General features: G+C 39.9%; 1 protein-coding gene across 4 annotated transcripts in view; it reads left to right on the top strand.

The window, feature by feature from the left end:
- The window catches only part of vti1a (vesicle transport through interaction with t-SNAREs 1A), a 104,455-nt gene that overhangs the window by 1,730 nt on the left and 78,620 nt on the right, over positions 1-24,105 (top strand). For 2 of the 4 annotated variants that reach the window (XM_020083231.2, XM_020083233.2), the window contains exons 2-5: positions 2,059-2,117; positions 3,058-3,168; positions 18,751-18,828; positions 23,994-24,014. In XM_020083231.2, coding sequence (XP_019938790.1) covers positions 2,059-2,117; positions 3,058-3,168; positions 18,751-18,828; positions 23,994-24,014 — 269 coding nt within the window. The remainder of the gene's footprint in view (positions 1-2,058; positions 2,118-3,057; positions 3,169-18,750; positions 18,829-23,993; positions 24,015-24,105) is intronic. The other 2 variants (XM_020083232.2, XM_020083235.2) reach the window with 1 other exon arrangement.

Genomic DNA, 24,105 nt, shown 5'->3' with positions numbered 1-24,105 from the left:
TTTCTTGTCAAAATGTTTTGTTGATCCTCTAAAACTTACTTATCCCAGTTGGAAGTGGAGGTAAAATAGTCAACAAGCCTAAATTGATCTAATTATGTAAAAATGACAGATAGTCAGTTTTCAATTCCCATGCTAAACAGTTCTATTTTAAATTCCATTGGGATTTTCCAGAGAGAAATGTGTCGTTGCATATTTAGATAATCATCCAGCATCAACATTTTGCACATAAGCCACTGTAGTTGTGATTGTAGCTGTAATGTCTACATCTAGTTGACTCTACTAGTTTTAGTGTTGATTGCTAAAATCTGCATCTAACCCCTAGTGAGGATGCTAATCTTCTACTCAAGGCTCACACTGGCACATTGGTTTTTCAAAGGCCACTTGCTCTCACAAAAACCTCGGTTGACTGAATATTTCTGGTTTGCAATTGGCATCTTTGAAGATTCATGGCAGCCCATTCCACAGAGTAATTCCACATTGCTTCCTCTCACCATCTGTTAACTGTGTCAGAGTAAGCCGGTATGAATATGTACAAAGCCAGAAACCATAAGTGCCTGTTCTATGTTTTCTGCCACCAACAGAATAGTTTATAGTTGAATTTCAATTCCCTTCCTCCTCGTTAACGTTTTTCTTTTCTTCCTTTCTTAAGTCCCTCTGGCTTTTCTTCCTGAAGTAGCCGAATTTTGCCTGGGGTTTTACAGCCCCTCATTTTAATACGTTAATATTGCTCCAGACAAAAGGCTTTTGTCATTGCTGTTGTTGTATGTCTTTATTTCACATGTGCACAATTGCTGATAATGGCCATGGCGTGTGGGACAAAATGTCCATGACCGTCTTCATTCATATAACAGTCAAATGAATGTGTATTTATATATTTATTTGTTGCCATTCACCAAAAACTGAGGTTCAAGGAATATTTGAATAAGAATACACTAAAAAAGGCCTTGTTCCATAAAACACCTTTGTGTGCTCATGGAATGACTCTACATGTAAATCATTGCAACTCCAATCTGGAACTTTTTTCATAAAACAAATTAAAAGAAATTGCCAAACCCTACTTTTTTTGTTATTGCCATATTTCTGCAAGCTGTAGTCTATATATGGATTATATAATAATCCATATATATTTCACAGCCCTCTGGCCTGGGCTTGTGTTTGCGTGAGGAAGCACCATCTCACCCTTGCGTGAATCGCCTCTGGCTGTTTACTAGGTTGTGAGGTTGGTGACATGGGTTTTAAAAATGAATTTTCAGACTGGTGAAAGGTAATGCTGGCCCCTGGGACCTGGGATCAGTATGAACTTTGGGTTTAGGTAATCAGAAAATCAGACTATTGTCTTGATTGGGTTAATATTGGAATATTAGTGTCCGTGTAAATATAGTGAGTGCCTCACTAAAATATCTAGATTATAGGTTAAAGCAATTTTCTTTATGTATGTCACAGATTTTAATCAATTTTCTCATTTTAAAAATATGTTGACGCTCGATTGTTGTACAATCAAATCAAACCTTTACGTTTCATGAGGTTTACTTTCATGGCAAAGAGCTAATTTCAGAACAAAGCCCAGTTCTTGTATGTAAGGAAATTAAGCGGCATGTTGTGTCCTTAAATAACAGTGGGATGAACTCTAGTCTACACGCTTCTTTGGAACTCTCGCCAGTCCTAATGAGTTTCAATGGGTAATGTGCAAGAGCAGCCATGGGGTGAGGTGCAGAGCGGCGTGTTAGTCATTCTGAGTGGGACTCATACTTCTGGCAAGTGAGCAAAGCTGACACCTCCCTTCCCTTTGAGTTGGCACGAGGCGTCTCACTGCTCCTCAACAGAAACCAACAAAGGCCTCATAGACGCCAATAACTAAGAGACATCAAATGTTGGCTTGTCGTGTGGAGAGAATGTGTAAATATATCTTCAAATGTGTCCTCGTGTGTTGTTTTCTCCCAGCCTCTTTCTTTCCCTCTCCCCCGTCTCTTCCCCTGTTGTGGGGGAGTTGGGTTGTTGTCATGAATCGCTGTTCCTCTGTCGGCTGATCAATATGTTGCTGTTTTTTTTCCCTTTCAGAGGAGAAGACGCAGCTGGTTCTAAATGTCGACAAACAGCTTGAAGAAGTCAGAGAGTTGGTACGTCTTTGATCAGTAATTTTCTCCTCTTCCCATTTCCTAAATAATGAATTTGTGGAAAGAGGGAGGAGACAATTTTCACTGGCACCAGACAACAGCACCTGTATCGTGGTGACATGACATGCAGACACACGCACACACACTTCACGTGGCGGAACGGAGGCTTCCTCCTCACACGATTGCTTTCCCGTAATCTGCTTTTAAGTGACACCCCATGACACATTTCAAGCCATTATCTTGAGGTGGGAGTCTTCATGTTGCTGTTTAAAAATGAGCAAAGTCACCTGACAGAGACAAATTGTTGTCGCACTTGTCTTGTTATGTCACGGTGATTAGTTTCCTCCAAATCCGCCACAGAGAGACCTGTCTCGCCATGAATCAAATGTACTTTTACTTCATTCACTGTGACATTGTTGCGCCTGTACACGTCGCTGCATTGTAGACGCCCTCATAGTTGATTGTGAATTGTATTTACAGAACAGACTTCCACTGTCGCAACTTTTATCACAGCTGAGTGACGCGAGCAGGAGGCATTTCTTTTTACCATCAGCACTGGATCAAATTGAAATTAATGCTGTTGAACAAACTTATTTCAAAAGGTTTAATGTTTTAAAGTTGTCCTGAGCATCTCTGTTTTTTATCATAGATGGAAACTTTTTTTGCGAGACACAAAAATGCAAATAAAACATTTACATTATTGTGTTGATGGAAAGAGACATAATGATATTTAGAGAAAAGGGAGACCTAGATTGTTTTTGCATCTTTTCATGAGTACTATGACAATGATTCTCATAAAAAGTTCCTTCACACAACTAAATTTACATAAAGATGAACTCTGTAAGTTTTGTAATGTTTTGTATTCCTATATCATACATCATATGCTGAAGTGTTCACTCATAAAAAAGTTTGTTAAATTAAGTGAGTGAACTGTGCGTTTCAGCTGGAGCAGATGGACCTGGAGGTGCGGGAGATTCCCGTCCAGAGTCGAGCCATGTACAACAGCAGGCTGAAGAGCTACAAGCAGGAAATGGAGAAGCTGGAGAAAGACTTTGTAAGTATTTCAACACGTCATTAAATCTTAAATTATCATCATAACTTTGAAGTAATAATGCACAACATTGAAATGTATGACAAAGTGTGACTCCCAGTATATATATTTATTTAACATAACATACTACACACACACACACACACACACACACACACACACACACACACACACACAAACACACAAACAAACCAATGCTGAAGCTCAGTGGCGCATCCACCGAGGTTAATTCACTGTTTGTATTTGAACTTGAAAGCGATGCCTATCGAGAACAGGTTGTGTGTGTTTTTGTTGTTGCTGCAGACTCTGGCCTTGTTTAGTAATTCATAAATCGCTGTACGTCTTGACTTGATCTCTAGCCTATATCAAAGCTTAATGAACACAGCAGTCTTCTGGGTCACTTGCTATAGTTCACAATGTTGGCTACCAATATCTCAAGGTACTCCACCTAATCAATAACGTGATGGAATTCAGTAATTATTTATCGCTAATGGTTCATTTTTTTGTGTGTGTGTCTTTTCTTCTTATCCTGATGTAAATGTCTTTAAAACATTTTCTTTGTATTCAGATCTTGACCTTGCAGAAAGTATCTTTAATGATATCTTTATTTTTGTCTCTCTTCTGCTCTTCAGTTTTGTTGTGCTAGAGCTCACATGATAGTAAACCCACAGTGTGAAAGCTGTTGACCTTGAGCTCAAGAGCAGACAAGTCATTCCACAAATCAAATGTGAAATGAATCCACAACCTCAGACCTATAGGGTCATAGAAGTAAATACTGAATTGGATGTTGAAAGAACTTTTAAATAGATTTTCTAAAGGCTGGCCTGGGACAGGAGCAGAATTTAACCTTGGTGTTTCAATGTGGTTTTCTTATAATCTACAAACTTTTCTCAAAACCTTGAAATGGATCCAAGGTGTAGGTTCTGGCTCCAATTTAAAGTTTTTCTCTGCCTTGCCTGGGCGTTTTTTCTCACATCGCTAAAGATCAGTAGAAATTGATAACAGTGATTATTAAAAAATGCATAATTTTCAAAGTAAAGACATTACAATCAGAATTCTTTGCTATAAAATGAAATTAAAGTTGTGAGAATCACATACACATGAAATGGAATCACCAATATGTGACTAACTTGAATCTGACCTGAATATTCTTCTAAACATTATGTAAAATAGGCTCCATGAGTCTCCCATATTTCACCCCGATCGTTATCTCAAACGTTTGATCAGTATCGAATATCATTAACCGCTATATGCTTTTGAAAACCTTTTATTGAATTAAATTTAGAAATATAACATCCTCCCCCGGTCCCTCACTATTCCAGAAGCAGAACAAACAAGCAGACGTGCACAAACAAGCTGTGTGGATGGAGATATCGCGCTAGTGATCTGCGAGCACACCACTGAGATGTGCTAACTGAGATCACAGAGGAGATCTCCGTGCCAAGACAGTTTGCTTTCCTCACCATGGGCATTTAATTGGCTGGTTATTAATCTTTAACTTTTCTTCTCCCCACACTTACCGCGCGTAATCATCAAGCACTTAACACCTGCTGTGGCTGATGCTGCCGCTAATTTTCAATACTTTTCCTTTTTATTCCCATCTTGAGGGCAAGAGTGTTTCTTAAAATTGAGAAACTTGGCATTCACCCACTCACACTTAAAAACTAAACATCTTAATTCTTATTTATATATTAGTCCATGCTTGACAGACTGAATGCAAGTTGTGTGTGTCATGCCTCAAAATCCAGAGGCTGTAGCAGGAAGGAGCAGCAGCATTGTCTTACTGCATAAAGAATAAGAGAATATCGGCCTGCTTCACACTGTGACTGCTCAGTTTGACTGTAATATTCATTTTTACACCTCCATGTGTGGTACGGTCAGATCAGTGCACATTTAAACTAGGATCATCCACTTCGCACAGTAACATCTAGTACGTCTGGTCTCCTGCAAATCTGAGGCAAGTGTTCAGACGGCAAGAACTTCAGCCCCCTCAGATGTGCCTCAGATGTGCCAAATGCTATAGCCGAGCTCAGCCTCTCACTTCCTGCAGGCCTAGGGAGGACATGACACTCGGTTCGAAAGGCGTCGAGTGGAAAAAAGGCAATCTCCTTTCTTTTTAATGTAAAAAGCTCCGGCTTTGTTGTGCTTTCTGTGGATATCAAGGTCTTTCCACTCCCTCACTACCCAACCCCACCCCCTACTGGCCTCCCACGGGTGTCTCCCCCCTTAACCTGCTCTCTCATCCTCCCATTCACCCGTGGTTTGAAGTCTGTCTACCACCGGTGTGCCAGCTTGAGACCTCATTTCTGCTCCTTTCCAGACAGGGCCCGAGTCGACCTCGGCAACCCAGCCATTTCATCCAGGAAGACAACTTATCACACAGGCATCCCGAAGGTGCATATGTGAGACGTTGCTTTGTCGGATTGGCTGACAGCTTCATTGCGATAATGGAGGGGACAGTGGGACTCTAAACGGTGCTGGGCCATGACAAACAGGCATCGTAGCAGCCAAAGGGGATGTCAGTCTGACCAGAAAGAAGTTTCAGTCAGAGTGTTAAAAAAATTAGACAGGACAATGAAAATCCTATTTGATGGCCTCAGCTTGTTCAAGTTGGGAATGCAGAATGGCATGGCTCTTAGCCGTGGCTTTGATCAGGCAAAGAAGAGGCCACACGTAAGCTTAATTTAATGAAATATATCGGGTAAACAGAGCCACCGCCTTCAAAGGACCACGCTTGGTCTGTCCCAGTGGGGAAGGCGGGGGTCCACAGATGTCTGCTGTGTCGCACAGAATACAATCCCATTTTGACAATGTGACTCAAAGTCTGCACCACGCTCGGTGTAAATGTGTGATGTGTGGTGACATGGGCATGATGTAATGTCAGCTTTAAGCTTTCAAACCAACATTGGCTCAGAGATGAAGGTGTTTTTGTTTGTCCTGCTGTTTTCTATTGTCCGCAAATATTTTAAATATAAAAGTCGTTTCTTGGCCTTTTAAAGATGTTTTTACCTCCAATCGAAGAGGTTTGTTTTCATCTGTTGTGTTCATCTTGTTTGTCTGATAGTTGGCAGCATTGCACAAAAACTAGGAAGATTATCAGGAAACCTAGTGGAGGGATGATGAATGGGTCTGGGAAGTTTTCACCAGTTCCTTTGGGAATAATTCATGGATCTAAATGAAAAAAGGGGACTCATGTCTAAGAGTGTGTACAATTAGGTGCTGCTTGATTTAATTTAAGGGACCTTTGCAAAGGTCTGCACTCTATCGGGTGTTATTCTAGTTTGTCATATTGCTTGATTCAATATGGTTCGGTTGAATATGCTCAGTAAATGGGAATGAATAGGAACGATTTCAGACTTCATTGAACCTGCAGTTAAAATGATCTACAAGCATTTAAAGATGAGAACTACAATACAAAGTCAGTGACTGCCTCAGTTGATCAACAGACATATATTGTGAACTATTTTGATCGTTGAAAGTTTTTTACTTTTCTTAATAACAAATGTCAACCTTTTATATTTGCAGTTTGTCATTTGTCAATATTCGCTGCTTCTATCGATCTTATGTGATAGTAAGTACATCCTTGGATTTTTGACGATTGTTTAGCCAAAACGGAGGAACCCTTGTGACATCTCCTTGGGCTTTATGACACTATCTTTAAAACTTTTCACTTTTATGAAAGTGGGAATGAAGGGAATGATGAGGATACTACAAAAATGACAATGATCATTAAGTTGCAGCCCTTGTATCACTGTGTCATTGATAAAACAGAGCTGAAAAAACTTGTGGTCGGTCGAGAACCTAAAAAGTTCATACCTGAATTCAATGAAATCACTCGACAGCTCAGTTTTGAGTTGTCTTGAGTACTGATGAACTGAAATTTAAATCTGCTTTATATTTCCGTATCCCTTCATTAAAACCTGCAGTTTTAATCTGAACTCAGATGATTTGTGTGTTGCATTAACTTTTGAGTGCGTTTGTTGGTGTGGTTGTTCATCTCTTTTTGCAGCAGATGGCGGTGTTGCTCTAAGAATTTTCCACGACCTAAGGTACATGACAAGGACAATATTGGGCACATTTACCAATTACTTTGCCTTTCTAATGTATAAGTGGACTCGCTATGATAAATCCTTCCACTTATTGCTTTGCCTAACCTCATCCTTTATGCTGTGTAATTGAAACTGGAAAAAATGTCACCAAAATGTCCTTGTGGTTAAAAATCCATTTCACACAAAGTGCCTCATAGACTGCTTTCCTGAATTGTGTATTTTCTTTTGGTTGTCTCTTCCAATGCTCTGAACGTTAATTGAGAAAGCAAAACAAAATGTGAATGAAATTGTTATCTTGTTTCGTGAGGTGAGTTCACTTTTTGTTGTCTGTTCGGTAACTATAAAGCTCTTGTACTCCAAATGTTAGGGTCTTTGTGTCTGAGGATCCTCGACTCTGATTAAGGTTCATTTGTGGAAATAAAATATCAAGCTCTGGCAAGTTTCATTGCAGAATACTTAACATTTTTCTGTCATTTAGTGGGAATGCATGCTGGTAATGGTCAAGGCAGTTTCGTTTATTGTTCAGTCTCTTTTTTGGGGACCATGTAGAACAATTTATTCCCCAAAACCAACTCTAATATTGACTGAAATGAAATGTATTGTTAATTTGTTGTAATGTGCTGTATTACCGTTTCATCAAGGACCATGAAGATGTAATTCATCACCATGCAGCAGCGATCCTTTTGAAATGCATTAAGGTGTAATTAATCCTTCTTTATATGAGATTTGTAAATATGATGTCAGGTTGTATTATTCAACTTACAACAAGATGTGAAATATGTAATGCGGTCAAATTTTGATTCACCCGAAGTACACTTAACTTCAAAATAAGCCTATTCAGTTTGAGATTACGACTCATTCAAATCTATATTTATTTCATTATTGCTCCCGCTTGTGTTTTCTGATATTCAATTGCGAGGCCAACTGTCACAGGGATACAACTCTCCCTTTCTAATTTCTGATTGTCTGTCGGGGTGTTGTTTGGAGTTTCCGTCACGGTCAAGTAGGACTGCCTTTTCCTTTCAGTGAAAACCTTTGGATGCAATGCCTCCTACTGTCTGCCCAGAGAGATAATTAATGCATTTCCAAAGACTCAGCCAGCCCTGAAATATTGAACAATTTATTTGCCAGGTAAACTGAGGTGAAAGGAATGAAAAGGCCATTGGTGCTGATTTCATTTTTTTCTTCTTTTTACCTTGATATATCAGTTTCATGAGTGCTTATCAAGTGACCTTCTGGAGATGTAGTTTTCAATTGTGTTAGACATTGAATGCTCTATTTAATGAATTGGACTTTTTCAAGCAAAACCTGTCAATGGATAGTGACCAAATTGGATGTTTATCAGATGGGAACATTCTTCTGTGTTTCGTTCTTAATTAACTAAAGCAGACCAGTGTACATCAGATTTATATTTGGTCCCCTTTTAGAATAAATTGACCTACTGTAGAAAAAGCAATAGATGACTCTTGACTTTACAGCTCGGGCTACATGTTTGAGTTACCAGTACGAATATTATAAGAAGTTTTCCTCAAGCCACTTTTGTCTGTTTCCAAACCCCAGAGTTTTTGTTTGCTTCCGCATCTGAGGGTCACGGATAATGTGTTCATCATTGGCAATGAATTAACATTTTTTGTGTTTTTGAAATGCAGTGTAAAGTAAAGGGTATCGTCTTCATGTGAACACGTTCTGCTCCAGGTCATAGTTCAGTGATTGAACTGTGGTTTTCTCCTCACTCAAAGTATACAAATATCTTATTATGGTTTTGGAGAGCGCCCCCCCCCCCCCCCCCCCCCCCCCCCCCCCCCCCCAAATATAACCAAGCCGAACAGAGGAAGATGAGGCTCTTCAGTTCACTGCATGAGTGTTTATGTGGAACATTTTTTTTAATTAGTGGTCATGGACGATTCAAGGTTGCGGGGACTGTCCAACTTTAGCAGACAATGGTCATAAACTCATTATTTTTTGCTCATTCAACAACCTAAAAAGACACAAGAGTTTGCAAAGTCATATATCAGAAAGTTGTTTATTTGCCTTAAGAAGCTAATAAATGTAATTTTTTAAAAACGAAATGCTGATAATTATGAGAGACTTCTGCACTAGTAGTGATTATGAATTGTTGTAATCCATCTTGAAGGGCTCTGGTTGTTTGGCCCTTGTCCTCATTACAGTGACTCCTGCAAGCAACAACATGACAGACCAACATTAGTCGGATGTTAGACACTTTAAATCGCCTTAGGTTGCCTTAGCTTACTTGTTCTTATTTAACACAGCAGAGTAAAGGCAGATTGACTCTTTTCATGGTTTGTTGCTTAACAACCCATCAATGACACCAAAGTCTAATCACTCATAAAAAGTCATAAAAGAACTCTCTCAATTGGATGGGGATTTTTTTTCTCCTATATTTCCTCTGAGCCGAGTGCAGATTTAAGATGTAAACAAACAGATCTTCCTCTCTACTTATGAATCACATCTTTCATTTGGAAGTTGTTGTGCATAGTATTTCTTCCTCAAGCCCTTTGTGGGGTTTTTTGGCGTTGGAGGCTTTTCCATGTCCTCTTTATGGACACTAAGATGGGATTCGCTCTTGGATTAGCCTTTTGTCACTCTTGTTGAAACCGTTTTTATATGGTTTTGATGGCGTAAAGGCGGCGGTGGGTCAAATCTGGGTTGAAGGACAGTTCACAAGAAGGACAGAAAATTTTGTTTTCTAGAAGAAGTGCCATGTTCATAATTGTCAGGAAAAAATGTGAAAGAAAAGAAACAAAAAACAGAATACTATATGTGCAATAGTTTGATTCTTCTTATTAATATTGATAATGTTTAACTGATGTAGGAGACACTGATTACTGTATAGCTGCACTGAAATGTATGGATATAATGTACTGACATCATTAAACTGTAATTACAGTTCACATTTTGATTCCAAGGGTCTTTCAAGCTAAAAATGTCTGTTTTTGTTAGTATGAATGGTCAATTTATTACTTAAACATAACAGCAGTGGTGTCAGTCAGATAATATGGGAGTTAAGCATTGATAGGAGTGTCTACAAATCCTGTCAACCTTATTTTCTAGGAAGTAACTGAGTTGTGCATATTCAACCCAACAGTTTAAAGGAATTTCAAGTTATTCATACTGATCCTTTTAGAGGAAGAAACTAAAACCATGGTGCAAAAGCAGCAAGTCAATGATGTTACCCTAACTTTTACATAACCTGAAATTAAGCTAAGTAAAAAATTATCACAACGTAAAATATTTACCTACATTGTACAATAAGTGCTAAGGTGACTTCCGGCAGCAGTCGACTTGTAGAAATCACGTAGCCTATAATTTGTAAGCAGATCAACCCTCTACTCCCTCTCCGTCTCTTTATGTTAACACTTGTCTGTATGGATGGGGTATCTGCATTACGCCTGGAGCACAGGTTTTTTTTTTGGGGGGGGGGGGGGGGGGGGGGGGTTTGTGTGCAAATTTGGCCGTTATCCTTCCACGCAATCGTTTCCTCTCTCGCTTATCTCTCCTGGCCCCTCCGAAGTCGCTGTACTTCCACACACACTGACAGCGATCAGTATAGCTTTCAGACGCTTGTCTGGCTGAGTCTGCCATGAAGCGAAGGCCCTCCCAGGTCCCCTCGCTGTCCTCGGGGCTTGTGTGATTGAGTGACTGGAGTGAGTGGGGGCCAAAGATAATAAGGGGGAAAATATAAAGACATGGGGCGATGATATGATAACACACCCTTCCTCCTCCTTTCCCCCCATCCTCCCTCTCTTTTACTCCCCTTTCCACCTCCCCATCACTTTTCCTTCTGTTCATCTTTCTGTCCTACCCCCGATTTCCTTGCACCGAGCCTGTCCCACACAGAGGTGTAAACCAGAAGTGACATGTGACACCCACTCCCCAGTGATGTGCTGACAAGCGGGTACTAGAATAGGTGACAATGTTTTCTTTTTTTGCCAGACTGGCTTAAATATGGTGAGGGGATTCATGAAGTATTTATGAAATATATTATGAATCATGGGGTCTGTGTTTTTCCTCTGTATTTTCAGCGTTTGCTTTTTAATAAGAAAGTCTCAGAGAACAGACGGAGAACTCTTCACACTGCATCTTAACGGATGTTGCTTAATAGTTAAACCTCCGTGTTTACACATGTTTTAACCCCTGTTTGCACCGCCTTCACACAAACACTCGCTCCCATACAGACACACAATTAAACTTAGTTTCTTTCTCTCATCCTAAGTGCTTCTAATGAGCGAGTGTGCCAGACAGAAAGGGAAAGTGTCTTTGCTCTCAGCGATCGACGATTTAGCCTTTTCTCTGCGTTTTTGAAGCCTGCAGTGGAATCTGGCTGTGGCCTTGATCAGAATTACATTGTAGAAGATGAATTAGGGATTTTTTTTTCAATTATCCCAGAGGTTGGCCACCATTAGATCATCAGCCTACTCCTGCAGTGAGACTAAACTCTTTAGTTTTGTTCCCCTCATCACCACAGAGCATTTGTTTGTTCTGCATTGTCGAGCTTGTTTTGTGCATTATTGTCTTTGTGTTTTTTTTACTCAGAAATGATCTGTTTCACACAACACATTCTCCACTATCAAATGGCAAAGAAATCCTGATAGAAAAATAATCTGTTAAAAGCAATCAAATTTTAAAATTGCTGATTAAATGAATTTATTTGTCAAGTGTTTGATTTAGCTTTTGAAGAATGAACAGCAAATTATGATTTTTATTAGGAATAAAAAACTGTTTATTCTGAGGTTTAAAATAATCTTTTGTGTAAACTTTCTTTTCTGTCATTTGAAACATCTTAAGAGGTACAAGCAACTACTCTGTTGGGTATTTCTCATAATTTTTAAACCCCTCATAACTAATTCTACTATTTCTTATAATTCTTACGTGACTGTTGTAAATTCCTGTACAAAACCTGCAGACTCCCAGGAAACGAGCGAGTGTATTGGGAAGTTCAGGAGGGCACATGTTGGAAGGGCTTCGGAAAGGGGCCTGACTGGCCTCATCAGCATTTGAATGTGTTCTGGCTAGTGAAATAACAAAGTATACATAAATATATAGAGATAATGATCTGGCTAAGTCCCTGTGTGTGCTGCTGTATTCTTATGCTAATGAGCTAGCTATTCAGCACCCACAATGGTCACATTACAAGAAAAGGCAAAGCACTGAAGAAGATAGTCTTCTACGTGCGTGTCCACTGATGGATGCGTACACGCACATGCTCAGCAGGCCCGACTTCTCTCCCTTTGTGTCTAGCTTTTTTTATTTTTTATTACATTTTTCAATTTTAGATAACACTCCAAGAATAGACATCAAACAAAAATGAATCATAAATCGAGGTCAGGAGTGAGCCTCTTTCCAAAGCAGAGAAAGGGTTAAAAGTGAAGGTATTTCTTTCTTTAAAAAAAGGATGGGAAGACTGATAGGAGAGGAGCTCTTCTCAGCAGAGGGTTCAGTGAACCATATGTAGGTAGCCACAGGCTAATGGGCCGGTTGGTCCCTGGCTTGCCAGGTATCCTGCAACGCCCCCCCACCACCACCACCACCCCTCCACACACACTCACTCCTCGTCATCCTCCAACACCCACCCCTCCTATCTTCACTCTGTGAAAATCCCTCCTCCACTTTCCTCTAATCTCACCTTTTTCTCTGGTGCTGACCCGGGGAGGCCCACTTTATTCCCCACTGTATGCCAGAAGCCAGCGTTGTGATCGGAGCCCGGGCCCCTGTGCTGGTTCCCCCTCTCCTCTACTCTCTCCGTGCCCTGGCTGCCCGCCTCCCCGACGGCTCTGCTCTATTGATTTACTCCTCCAACCAATGCTGTCTGTGTCTGTTTTGCACCACCAGCACCTAGGTCCCTCATCTCTATAACCCTCCCTCTTTCCCCATTTTCTCCCTTTCCCTCTCTTGCCCTCTTCTCTCTTTCTTTCTCATACTTTCTTTCCTTTTCAGTCTTTCTTCCTGTCCCCTCCTGCACAACCGTGGGCCAGGGGGAGAAAACCTGACAGAAAATGAGAGAAGGATGGGGGTGTGGAAGGGGATACAGGGCCTTTGATTTTTCATTAGAAGCGCCTCCATATTTTAATATTGGGTTTAATCGGGCCCTCATGCCTTAAAGAAATAACCAGTGAGAGATGATCCCTTGGCCTTCAAAAAGTATACGGTGCTTCTTCAATCAAAGGCCTCTTCGAATTTGCTCTTTTGTTTGGAGTTCACTTATAACCCCCCCCCCCCCTCCCTTGCTTCTTCTCTCTTGGCCTCTCGCGATGTGGGTACAGTCGTTAGGCTTATTGACTGATCTTGGCTGTACTTAGCAATAGAAATGACTTTGACAGGGAAATACACCACCGCTATCACAGAGCTACAAGCATGAAAGGCCCCTATCACAGTAGTGTTACCCTTCTACTAGAAAACAAGCGTAGGTATTTTTCCCCCAGAGATAAAATCATGTTTACCTGAGGTCTAATATTAAAAAATGTACAGCTTCAGTGTTAGGTTGGATTTAGGTTTTTAATGTTCTATTGAATTAAGAAGTTTTTTATTCCACACTGGTCCCTGATCATGTTTTTTTGATTCACCGTCACCCTAAAAAAAGTCTCCTCACCTCATACCTGTTTGGACTTATTTATTACCTCACCGTGGTTGATCATTTACCTTTTTATTTGTGCTTTTTGACAACCGCTTCAGCGAGTCTGCTTCAGGTTTTTCCATGGAAGCGGAACACAATGATGTTTGCGTAGAAGCCACCAAAGCACCAACCTGTGAGCTAATGAGAGGCCCCATGCTGTTATCTGAGGCTCCAGCTTCTCTACCACGGCTGCACTTTTATTAGGGGAATGAACACACACCAGGCTACCGTTCACATATGTCGCGCTCGTACGTTCTCTAAAGGAGGCTTCCCCGGGATGCAAAGGCTCGTAGAAGCCTCCACCGTACATACTGTAACCCTTGTGCACGCGTGTGCTCTCACACAAACACACACACAACAGACAGAAGCGGAGGATTCAAATGCACCAAAGACCAGAGTGAAACAAAGGCACAAATGACACCCTCCTGTGACAATCCCAATTGTAGCTGCTTTCCTTTGTCTGATAATATATCAAATGCATTTAAAAAAAAAGGGCACTTACTTAATTGAACAACCTCTTCTCATTTGTTTGTGTTAAAGAGAAGAAGAAGCCAGACAACAGTTTGTGTGTTTTCCTTTGTGTCAGCTTCGTGCGTGCGCTCGTGTGCACGTTAGACCCCTGCTAAGCGCGGATGCATTATTTAAGATGCTGTTGTGATACTTGTGCCTGCTTAAAGGTCTCAGCTTCCCTTTAACGCCATGCCGCATCAGTCCACCACTGCCCCCACTCGGGGATCCAGAGTGGGACCTGCTGGCACTGGTCCACGCATCACCTGGGAAAATATCGCAGCGGGTGGAGGAAAGGAAGTGATATAGATAACCTTTGAGTTTAGCTCACATTCTTGTGAACTCTGAGACATTTTATTAACCTACTTTATTGTCATTTCACAGCTGTAGGCTTTGGTATTTCTCAGTTTTTACGAGGCTGCGGACAGTTTTAAACAGAAATAAAATAAAAAAAGGTTGTTTCAGGCAAGCACATGGAGCTTGACATAAGAGTTATTAAGTCCAACTCTGGATGTGCCCAGTTGCTCTCCTACCTGTGAAAAAGCCTGTAATGGAATGTTGAGTTGTAAATTGAATATAGTTAATTACTCTCCATGCTATGCCACCAGCCGAGTATGCAGGGCGAGAGGGAAAAGCTTGGGAAAGTGGAGGGAAAATGTGTCTGCAGAGGAACTTCAGGGCCCCTCATTACACTCTGCCCCTGGGTATTTTTCTGCCTTTTATTTTCCATCTAATGAACTGTTTACATTTCTAGGCTTTCCAGGCGCCACAATTATTTGCTTTTGTCCTTGTGTCACTCGTTGCACCAGGCAAAAAGAAAGGAGGAGAGCAATATGGATTCCATTTTATCAGATTTTTAACATTTTCTTTTGCAAACAGGGAACTTTTCCTTTATATTAAAAAAGACATATTTTCGAAATTATAGGAAATGTAAGTGTTTTAAACTCATTTTCTGTAAGTTGATGCCTCTAAGATGTATTTTCTTTTATTCTGGACATATGGACGAACTTAAAAAATGAATCCTGTTAATTTAGACAGTATATACCCTTACATGGCCATTCCAGAGAGAAATTGCATACAAAAGGAAATATCCATATATCTGCTATAATTAAATAAATATAATTTTCTGATCAGAGGATTGTGCCAAACTGATTAGCATATCTGATATGAATTGCTATGCATGCATATGTAATTACATTTTGATGGGTAAAGAAGAATTGTTTTTTCTGTCTGCTGTCCATGTCAACAGAGGTAAAACGTGTGTTTTTGACAGGACACCAGCACCTCCATCGCCGCGTTTGACGGCATGCTCGTGAGTTTTAAAGGCAGGCCACTTTGCATAAAGTTAAGATGTACCTTTGTACTTCTCATGCGTGCTTCCGGGAATAGAAGCAAATTCTCACCCAAGATTAAAAAAGTGACAAAAGACAGACCTTTCAAAAGGGATTAAAAAAACCCTCTTTTTTTCTCTTCTGAGAAATAAGGTATCTTCTAAAAGCGCTCATTCTTTTTTTAATATTACAAAGCCTGATTAGCTGGTTTCCTGTTAAGATGCGGAGCTCAGTGTCCACATATTGTAAGAAATGAAGCAGATTCAGGGCACTTTCTTGATATAAAATTTGTCTGTAGAATATCTGACATCTGCATTCCTGACCTCAAGAATGATCCTGTTGGCACTGAACCATATTTTCCTTAACATCCTAACTTACAATCAAAACCTGTCACTGTATTACGCAGCCAGTACTGAAGGTAGTCACAGATGTTTATGCTTTATATCAAGTGGGAAGGCAGTAATCATTCAGGAATCAGTTGTTTTCCAGAGGGGAAATCCAAAAACTGGAGTGTATACTGTACGGGGGAAGAAGCGGCAACACTTTCATTTCTGTGACATTTTCCGTTCTTTATGCGTTCTTTGTTATCTACTCTGTTCTCATTGCAGATACGCTTCATACATTCATCTGTAACAAACAGCTATTTAGAAAACCAAAAAAACCCTGCGTAGGGTTTGAAGGCGACGTAAGCCTTAACATTCGAATCAGTGCTTCTCCCAGGCTTCCTCGTTTCAATTACTGCTGAAGTCGTTTTCCCCCCTAAGTTGCATTGCAGCTCTTTAAGATGCAACTTGACTTAAATGAAATATGTGGGTGTTCTCTTGGCAAAAAAAGAAAAGAAAATGTGTGTGCGCCTCGTGCTTGTGTACATGTTGTCTTCAGACTGATGCTTATTGTCTATCTGGTTTTACTCAAATATGAAATTCCTTTTAATGTTCTGTCAGCAGCACAGTGACCACTGATTTACCCATGTGCGGAGGATGGGGCTTTAAAGAAATGCTGACATTAGAATTTAAACATTAAAACAATAGAATGAATTAATGTGGTTATTTTTTAAATTATTTATAATATACTTCTGACACTTAATTTAAAGATGTCAGAACACAGAAAAAGATGAAATTATATATTACATACATTTATGTCTGTGTTATTTATTTAAACTAGAGACTGTTGATGAAGCTGAATTGTTTAAAATGTGAGATTCAAAATATCAAATCAGAATCACAAAACTCAACTAATTGAGTCCAGTGTTGAATGACACTAACACAACACTTGTAAAAACATCTTGAACATTTTGACACAGTGCTTTTGTGTGATGTGTGATGTGTGTGTTGTGGGGGGGCGATGTTGTGTTTTATTTGGGTCTGTGCTGCGGATTTTCTCTTTTACACACAGTAGGCGTTCTGTGGTTAGCTTAGGTCCCCGTGGTTGAGTATTGTTTGGGTGCACTCTTTATCTAATGGGTTTTGTGGTCTGGGTCAATCAGGCCCTCCGTCTAGGCAGTAATTACTCCAGAGAACTGTGGCCCTCACCATCACGATAATAACACCCAAATCACATCAGCCATGACTTTCCACTCAGTGCTCCAGATTATGAGGAGAGACAAATAAAAAAAAAAAAAATCTACCGGCTCAGTTGTGATTGGCTCCAGAGTTGTTTCAATCAAGGAACTTGATATCATCGCTCTTGAGGTTAGAATTGGCTTTTTCAAGTTTGGTTTGGAAGGAAGCATTAAAGCACTTCATGCAATAGCTTCTTCAAACTTTTACTGATAATAGAAAGATAGGGGGAAAGGATACTGTATTTTAAGAGAAAAAAGTCCCCTACCAGGTAATTGGTGTTCCTTCACTGATTCCATGTGTTTGTTTTATTTATTTAGAATTGAGGACTAAGTAAATATGAAAAAATAGAAACAATTTTGTGTTGAGAAAATGTGATATTTTCATTCCTATGCTGGTGTTTGTCTTTGATTTTTGCCCACCTCCTGCAGCCCACCTAGAAACCCTGTCAAGGCAGGGAGAGAAAGCGAAGGAGGCTTAGTAAACACTTTCTGTGTCTGCTGCTGGTGTGTATTTAGTTTAGAGGGCATGCCAAGAGGCTGTTTTTCCATGGGTCGGGCGCCTGTAAACAAGCGGTACAGTGGCAGCCCACTCTTCCACAATCGGAGGTGGCACACTCTGAAGTGTGTATGAAAAGTGTGTGTCTGCGTGTTTGTCTTTTTGGGTGTTGTTTTTTTTTTTTTTTTTTTTTTTGGACATGGCATTCCCTCTTATTCGAGCCTATCTGGAGACAGAGAAAGCGAGAGAGTGAGAGAGAGTTTGTGTGTATATATATGTGTGTGTGTGTGTGTGTGCATGTGTGAGAGAGAGGAGAGGCAACCCCAAATCCGATGGGCCGCCAATGGGTGATGAATTATTCCCTGTCTGAGTCTCAGCATTGGTGTTATCACAGAGCCTGCCACTGCACTGGGATGACAGCAGTGACAGCCCCCAGAAAAGATTTAGCGCTGACAAGTGATACTTCCTCATAATACATCTCCCTGGCCCTCTCCCCTGTCCCCCTGTTCCACAGCCTCCCTGTGCACACGAGATGAGGTTTTTCATCCCTCGACTTGTATTTGTTTAAGTGGGCAGGGTGGCGGGGGGTGGGGGGCCTTTTTGCCACCACTTCTGTGGCACAAGTGCATCAGGTACAGTAGATCACCTCGGAAGAAGATACGAAGGCATGGGCACAAACCTAGACATGCTTGTTGTCAGTGCTTGTATTGTAAGGAAACACACACACACACACACACACACACACACACACACACACACACACACACACACACACATACATTCACATAGAGACGCTCTAGCACACACACCCACACACACACTGCATGTGTATGACTCAGTTTGTCACCAAGTTCCATTAGGGGGCTCTCGTGCTTAAGGAATGCCTGTTGTGTTTTTGCATCAACAACGGTACTAAACCATATTTCCCCCACTTGTTTTCTCTTTTTTCTCTCCTCTGTTTCTCCTCTCTCTTCTTCTTTTTGTCCTTCCTCGTCCTCCTCCCTCTGCAGAAAAGGTCACGCATTGCCTACAGTGATGAGGTGCGCAACGAGCTCCTAGGGGACGACGCCGGCTCCTCCGAGAACCAGGTGAGGTGCTAATCAGGGGCCCCAGCCGACACCAGTGTGGGTGGCTGACTGGCCCCCAGGGTGAGGGGGTGGGCCCCTCATAGGGGCCATCGAGGGCTGAGACCACAGTATTGTCACCAAGTCATGCGGAAGGAACACTGTTTAATGCAAAGCTGGACTGCCAGTGAGAGGGCTCAGGGAATGGGACCAGTGTGGCAGCCCAGATTGTGACAGAGACACACACACCCAAACACAAACGCTCAGTCTCGTACAAATTTAATCCCAAAAACCCCGACCTCTCCACTCCAACTACCCCACAGCTGTTTTCCAGCCGGGTGTGGACGTAGGCCTATAATAGATCCTCCGTCCTCCACAAATGTGCGCACACACGCATGCACGCAGAATGTAAATGTTCTCTCGTCTTTCATGAAACGCCGAGGGTGGTAAACCGGCACAATGCAGATACTCAAAAAGAATAAGGACACAGGTTCTCATAAGTTTCACAAGTGACATAATAAAACACTGAAATATTTTGGTGCTTCGAATTATAATTTAGCCTCTATATATTATTTATTTAAAAAAATGTAGCCTTTGATTAAATATCCTTAATCGTATTTGACATCTGAGGCATTTAAATCTATTATCTGTCAACATTCACAATTGATTTATTGTTTAAACATGGTAAGCATCATTTTGTTTGAATATCAGCTCAGCCTGTTGAATTCGAGGAATAGAAACACAGATAAAGACCACATTAGCAGATTCCATTCATTGTCAGCTATGTCTGGGAAAAAAAATTCATTCTCATCACTTACGAGTTTTCTGTGGCAACGAGGAAGAAGAAAATTAAAATCATGAAATGTGATCTTAATTTGCCAAAATATGCCACGTGTTCCTTTAAACTGAAGATGTTTTGAATATATGTAGAGCTGCATCAAAACAGTGGCACATCAACGGATTCAGCAAACAGCGCTTTAACTTTTAAGATGTACAATTCCTCACCTACACAGCTGCCATTCATACGCAGCCACTCTCAACTATGACCAAACGTCTTTTGACTAATTATATATTGCCTCTAGAATCGGCTGTCAACTTGCAGGGGTTACTGTGTCTCAAGGCACACATTCACATCACACACTCTCACATGCAAATAAACACTCTGCATTTGGAAACGTGCACACTCAGAAAAGAAAAGACAAAGATAAATACTCAATGCATATTTGCACATTTAGTCCCACGGTGCTTTATGTGAGTATATTTAGATGATTCCCAGCTAAGCAAAGCTAAATAAAGTTGTCTGTTATTTTTTTTTTGAACATTTCCCTATTACCATTTCAATGACGACCCATGAACTGCACATCTTAGAAACATATGTATCTCAAGCCAAGATGTGTAATTGATATGCATATTCCTGGCAAATTAGCGAGACACAAAAGTGACTCTGACATTTTCTGCAGAAGTTGGAAGGAGATTTGCTGTCAGAAATGTCACGTTCGAGACACTGATGGCTTCTATCAAAATATTGTCAAAGGAAAATCTGGGAATAAAGTATCATATTTTCAAATCTTTTCATTTTCATGTCAAATCTTATTTCCTTATTCATTAAAAATCATCCAAAAAGTAATTTTTATTTTAAAGGAAATTATTTGAACAATAATGTATATGTGCAATGAATACTTTCATACATTATTATACAGTTTGGAATTCACTGTTATATTGTTGTACCTTAAAATTAATTATTACGCTACAATAATCATTGAATTTATTTTATATGTTTTTTTATCTATTATATATTTTATAATATGATTGTATTACAAATGATTGAATCCATGCCTGCACTCAAGAGAACATCACTGGTAGTTAAATGTGACATCTGCAGCTCAGAAAAATATCCACAGCTTTATTCTTGATTTTCAGTTTATATCAACATGATAATGTCATTTATGAAACTTAAATCAATATTAATAAAATCCCAAATTATATAGTTACTAATGCTATTTTACATCAAAAGATAAATAAATCATATATAACATTAAAACATATTTCTCTTTGTGAATTTAGGTCATGCTTACACAAAAAAATCCAAGCTCTAGTGAGTGACACATTTTTTATACTAACATTTATTTTATTTCGGGTTTGTCTTGTTTGTTTTGCTGAAATATGACATACATACCAAAATACTACAACCATAACACATGTACTGCAAATTATTTACATGTGAAAACACAGCAATAAGTATGAAACTTGAAAATTATAATTGTATGTCTTTTACACACACACACAGAGTTCATGCTGGGGGCAAAAGCAAAGTAAATAGATGATATACATTTCCCCTTTTTCTCCCAGGTGCCGTATTTACCTCATTTTCATTTTTAAACTTGTGGAGATAATACTCGTCTTGGTCTTGCTGTGAGTGGAGTACTCGGAACTTCAGGGTTTTTTATCTAACGAGACGATGGTGATAGGAGAGGGGAAAAGATGGTGGGGGCCGGGGCAAATCGGTCAATTTAATTCCTGACGATCTGAAAGAGGTCAGGATCATTTCATATAGCCCTGGCTGAGCAGATCATTACCAGTCACAAATCTGTTGGTTACATGGCAAGGATTTATAGCTAAGTAAATAGGGAACCGTCATAAGTTCTGAAAATGGCGTGTTGGCCCTGCGATAATGGCTAAAGGACGATTTAATAGAGTTCGGCATTTATTCGTTATCTGTGCGCGGACAGAGACTGAATTGGCACTATCAACTCGTTTTTTTAATAATGTGGTAGGCTGCCATTGCACATTTTTTTCCTTTCTGTTTCCTCTGCATGCAGTACACACACAAACACTTCGATGGCACACACACACACAGACCACGCCACACACAAAGCAGCAAATGCACACACATTTTTCACACACGAACGCTATACGGAATAGTTTCGATTTCAGTCGCAGCAGAAGGTTTGGCCACAAGAGATTGTGCTGGTTTGAGCCGGCATGGACCAGATTTTAGAGGCTACAAAGAAAGCAGATTACCACTTGTATCGAATTCCGTATTGGATAAAAAAAATCTTTTGTTTGAAAAAAAAAATAAAAAATGCTGATTATCATAACAGAAAAATTGCAGCAGTGCAATTTTGAATACTGGCTGGCATCACAAAAACACAGGGAAAGGCGCTCATGCAGGAGTAATTATGAGATTTACAATATTCGGTATTTGCTGCTCTGTGTCTCTTGAACAACACGAGCATCGCACTAAAGAATGGGTGCCAAAGAAAAATAAAGCTAAACAGGAAGAAACGAGAAACGGCTCAACATGCCCCTCATATAGTTTTAACAAATCCTCTTCGAGGACTTGCAGTCACTCAGGCGGCACAGATGAGCTAGAACAAGTTTTGTTTGGTATCCATTGACTGATGGCAGAGCCGGGGTGAGGGATCGCAGGATCTGCTGGGTTTGTTCAAGCCCTAAATAACCACATTCACAGTGTAGTTTTAAACTTTGGCCTGTTCAATAATGCATTCCTAGTGGGGAGTTGTTACTTAAGTTAGAAAAGACAGATTCCACTCTAAAGTGCGTCTTGTTACTGCCGACATTTTCAAGGGTAAGAGCTCTCGAAAAAAACAACAGATATACTTGTTTACTTCCCACGTTACAGATATTGGCATATTTAATTTTTTTATTTGCAATACAACACTGAACTGCCGTAGATATATTTTATAATTGGGAAGAGAAAAAACACAAATGATACAGGATCTATTTTTGAGCTGCTTCTAAAATTATAAGGAGAAATGCTTTGACAAATGCTAGATTGTAGATTTTTGTTTGTGTTTTTTTTTATACAGCGTAGACTTTAGTTTCTTTGAGTGCGTTTACTAGTGGTGTAATATAAATAGATGACATAATGCAGTACAGTATTGTTCTTTTTATTTTGTTGTTTAGGATTTCAGTATTAAATAGATACAAATCTTAAATGTAAATCTTAAATGTAAATTCTACATTTATTCCGGTTATATCATGTAGAGGGAGCTTTTAATTATTTTAACCTAAAGTTTATTTTTTTGGACGCTCTCCCAGCAGTTTTTTTAAACCTTAAAGTGAGAAATCAAGTTTGTAATTCAAGGTCCCAGACCACTCATCTAATTATTCCAGACTCAAAAAATTCAAAATAAACAGGCAAAAGTAAAAGTAGTCCTGAGCCTCCCTTTGGATCTGCTACCCTTTAATGTTAGCCAAGAAATATGCATTTAAAAACAAAAATCACCTTTAAAAGGCTTGAATATTGAGAAAGTTCTTCTTCCCCCTTTTCAGGCAAATGTGTTGAATTCCCTCAATAAGCCCCAACGTGCTATTCCCTCCTCCACAGCCCCCAGTTGATAACAGGCCAATAGAAACAACCTTTTTAATTGTAATCACTCATAATTAATAGCAAATCAAATTATTGCCCTCCCTCAAATGTGTAATTCATTATTAGAGATTCACAATTTTCTAGGACTGGGAATAGGAATAACATTTTTTATTTACTTCACTTTAAATATGCTATTCTGTTTAATCAAAAATGTATAGCTGTGCTAAGATTAATTTTTCATGATCTGTGGCTGTAAAATGAACTGTATGTAAGGTAGCCTCACATGACTCCCCATACACAACCTGAACACCAAACACCTTCACGGAGATGCATAGTGAAATATTGACAGCGACGCTGATAAACACTGGCACAAATGGAGTGGCTCAGCATTTCTTCACCTCTCCTCCACTGGGCACGTTCTTCTTTCCATCTTTCTTCCAGAAAATTCAGCAAATACAAAATCTTTTAAACACACTGTAGCTGCGCAGACTTTATGTGACTCTTTTTCTTTCTCTTCTCGTGCTCTATCAACTTCTGTGATGTGACTTCCTTGATAATCTTAGTTGATATTGCGAGTGGAGCGATCCATTCCCCCTCCGTGTTTAATGTGACAGTGCCAGGACTTGATCTTTGTTTGTTCAAAAAAAGTTAGCGCAAGCGGCGTGTTTAGCTCCGTTTAATGTGTTTGTCTTGCGATTTTCCAACTGCTAAATATGCAAACAGATAAATCGTCAAGGTTAATTTTGTACCCAGCCACATAACTGATCTTCTTCCTGCCACGTTCCTGCTTTTTTAAAAATCTCTTCTTCACTCTCTCCAATCCTTCTCTCTTCTCGCTTTTGCTCTCGTGATGCAGTTGATAAAGTTACGTGAAGAGGTAAGTGCTTCTCTGCTCTAACAATTTAAATTATGCTTTCCCACTGAAATTTCCATTTGCCCTTCTCTCTCCCCGTAGAAAATGAAAATCA

Source organism: Paralichthys olivaceus, chromosome 21 (assembly GCF_024713975.1).
Source record: "Paralichthys olivaceus isolate ysfri-2021 chromosome 21, ASM2471397v2, whole genome shotgun sequence".
NCBI lineage: Eukaryota > Metazoa > Chordata > Actinopteri > Pleuronectiformes > Paralichthyidae > Paralichthys > Paralichthys olivaceus.
Note: the sequence above shows the minus strand (reverse complement) of the source record. Positions and strands in the feature narration are given on the sequence as shown.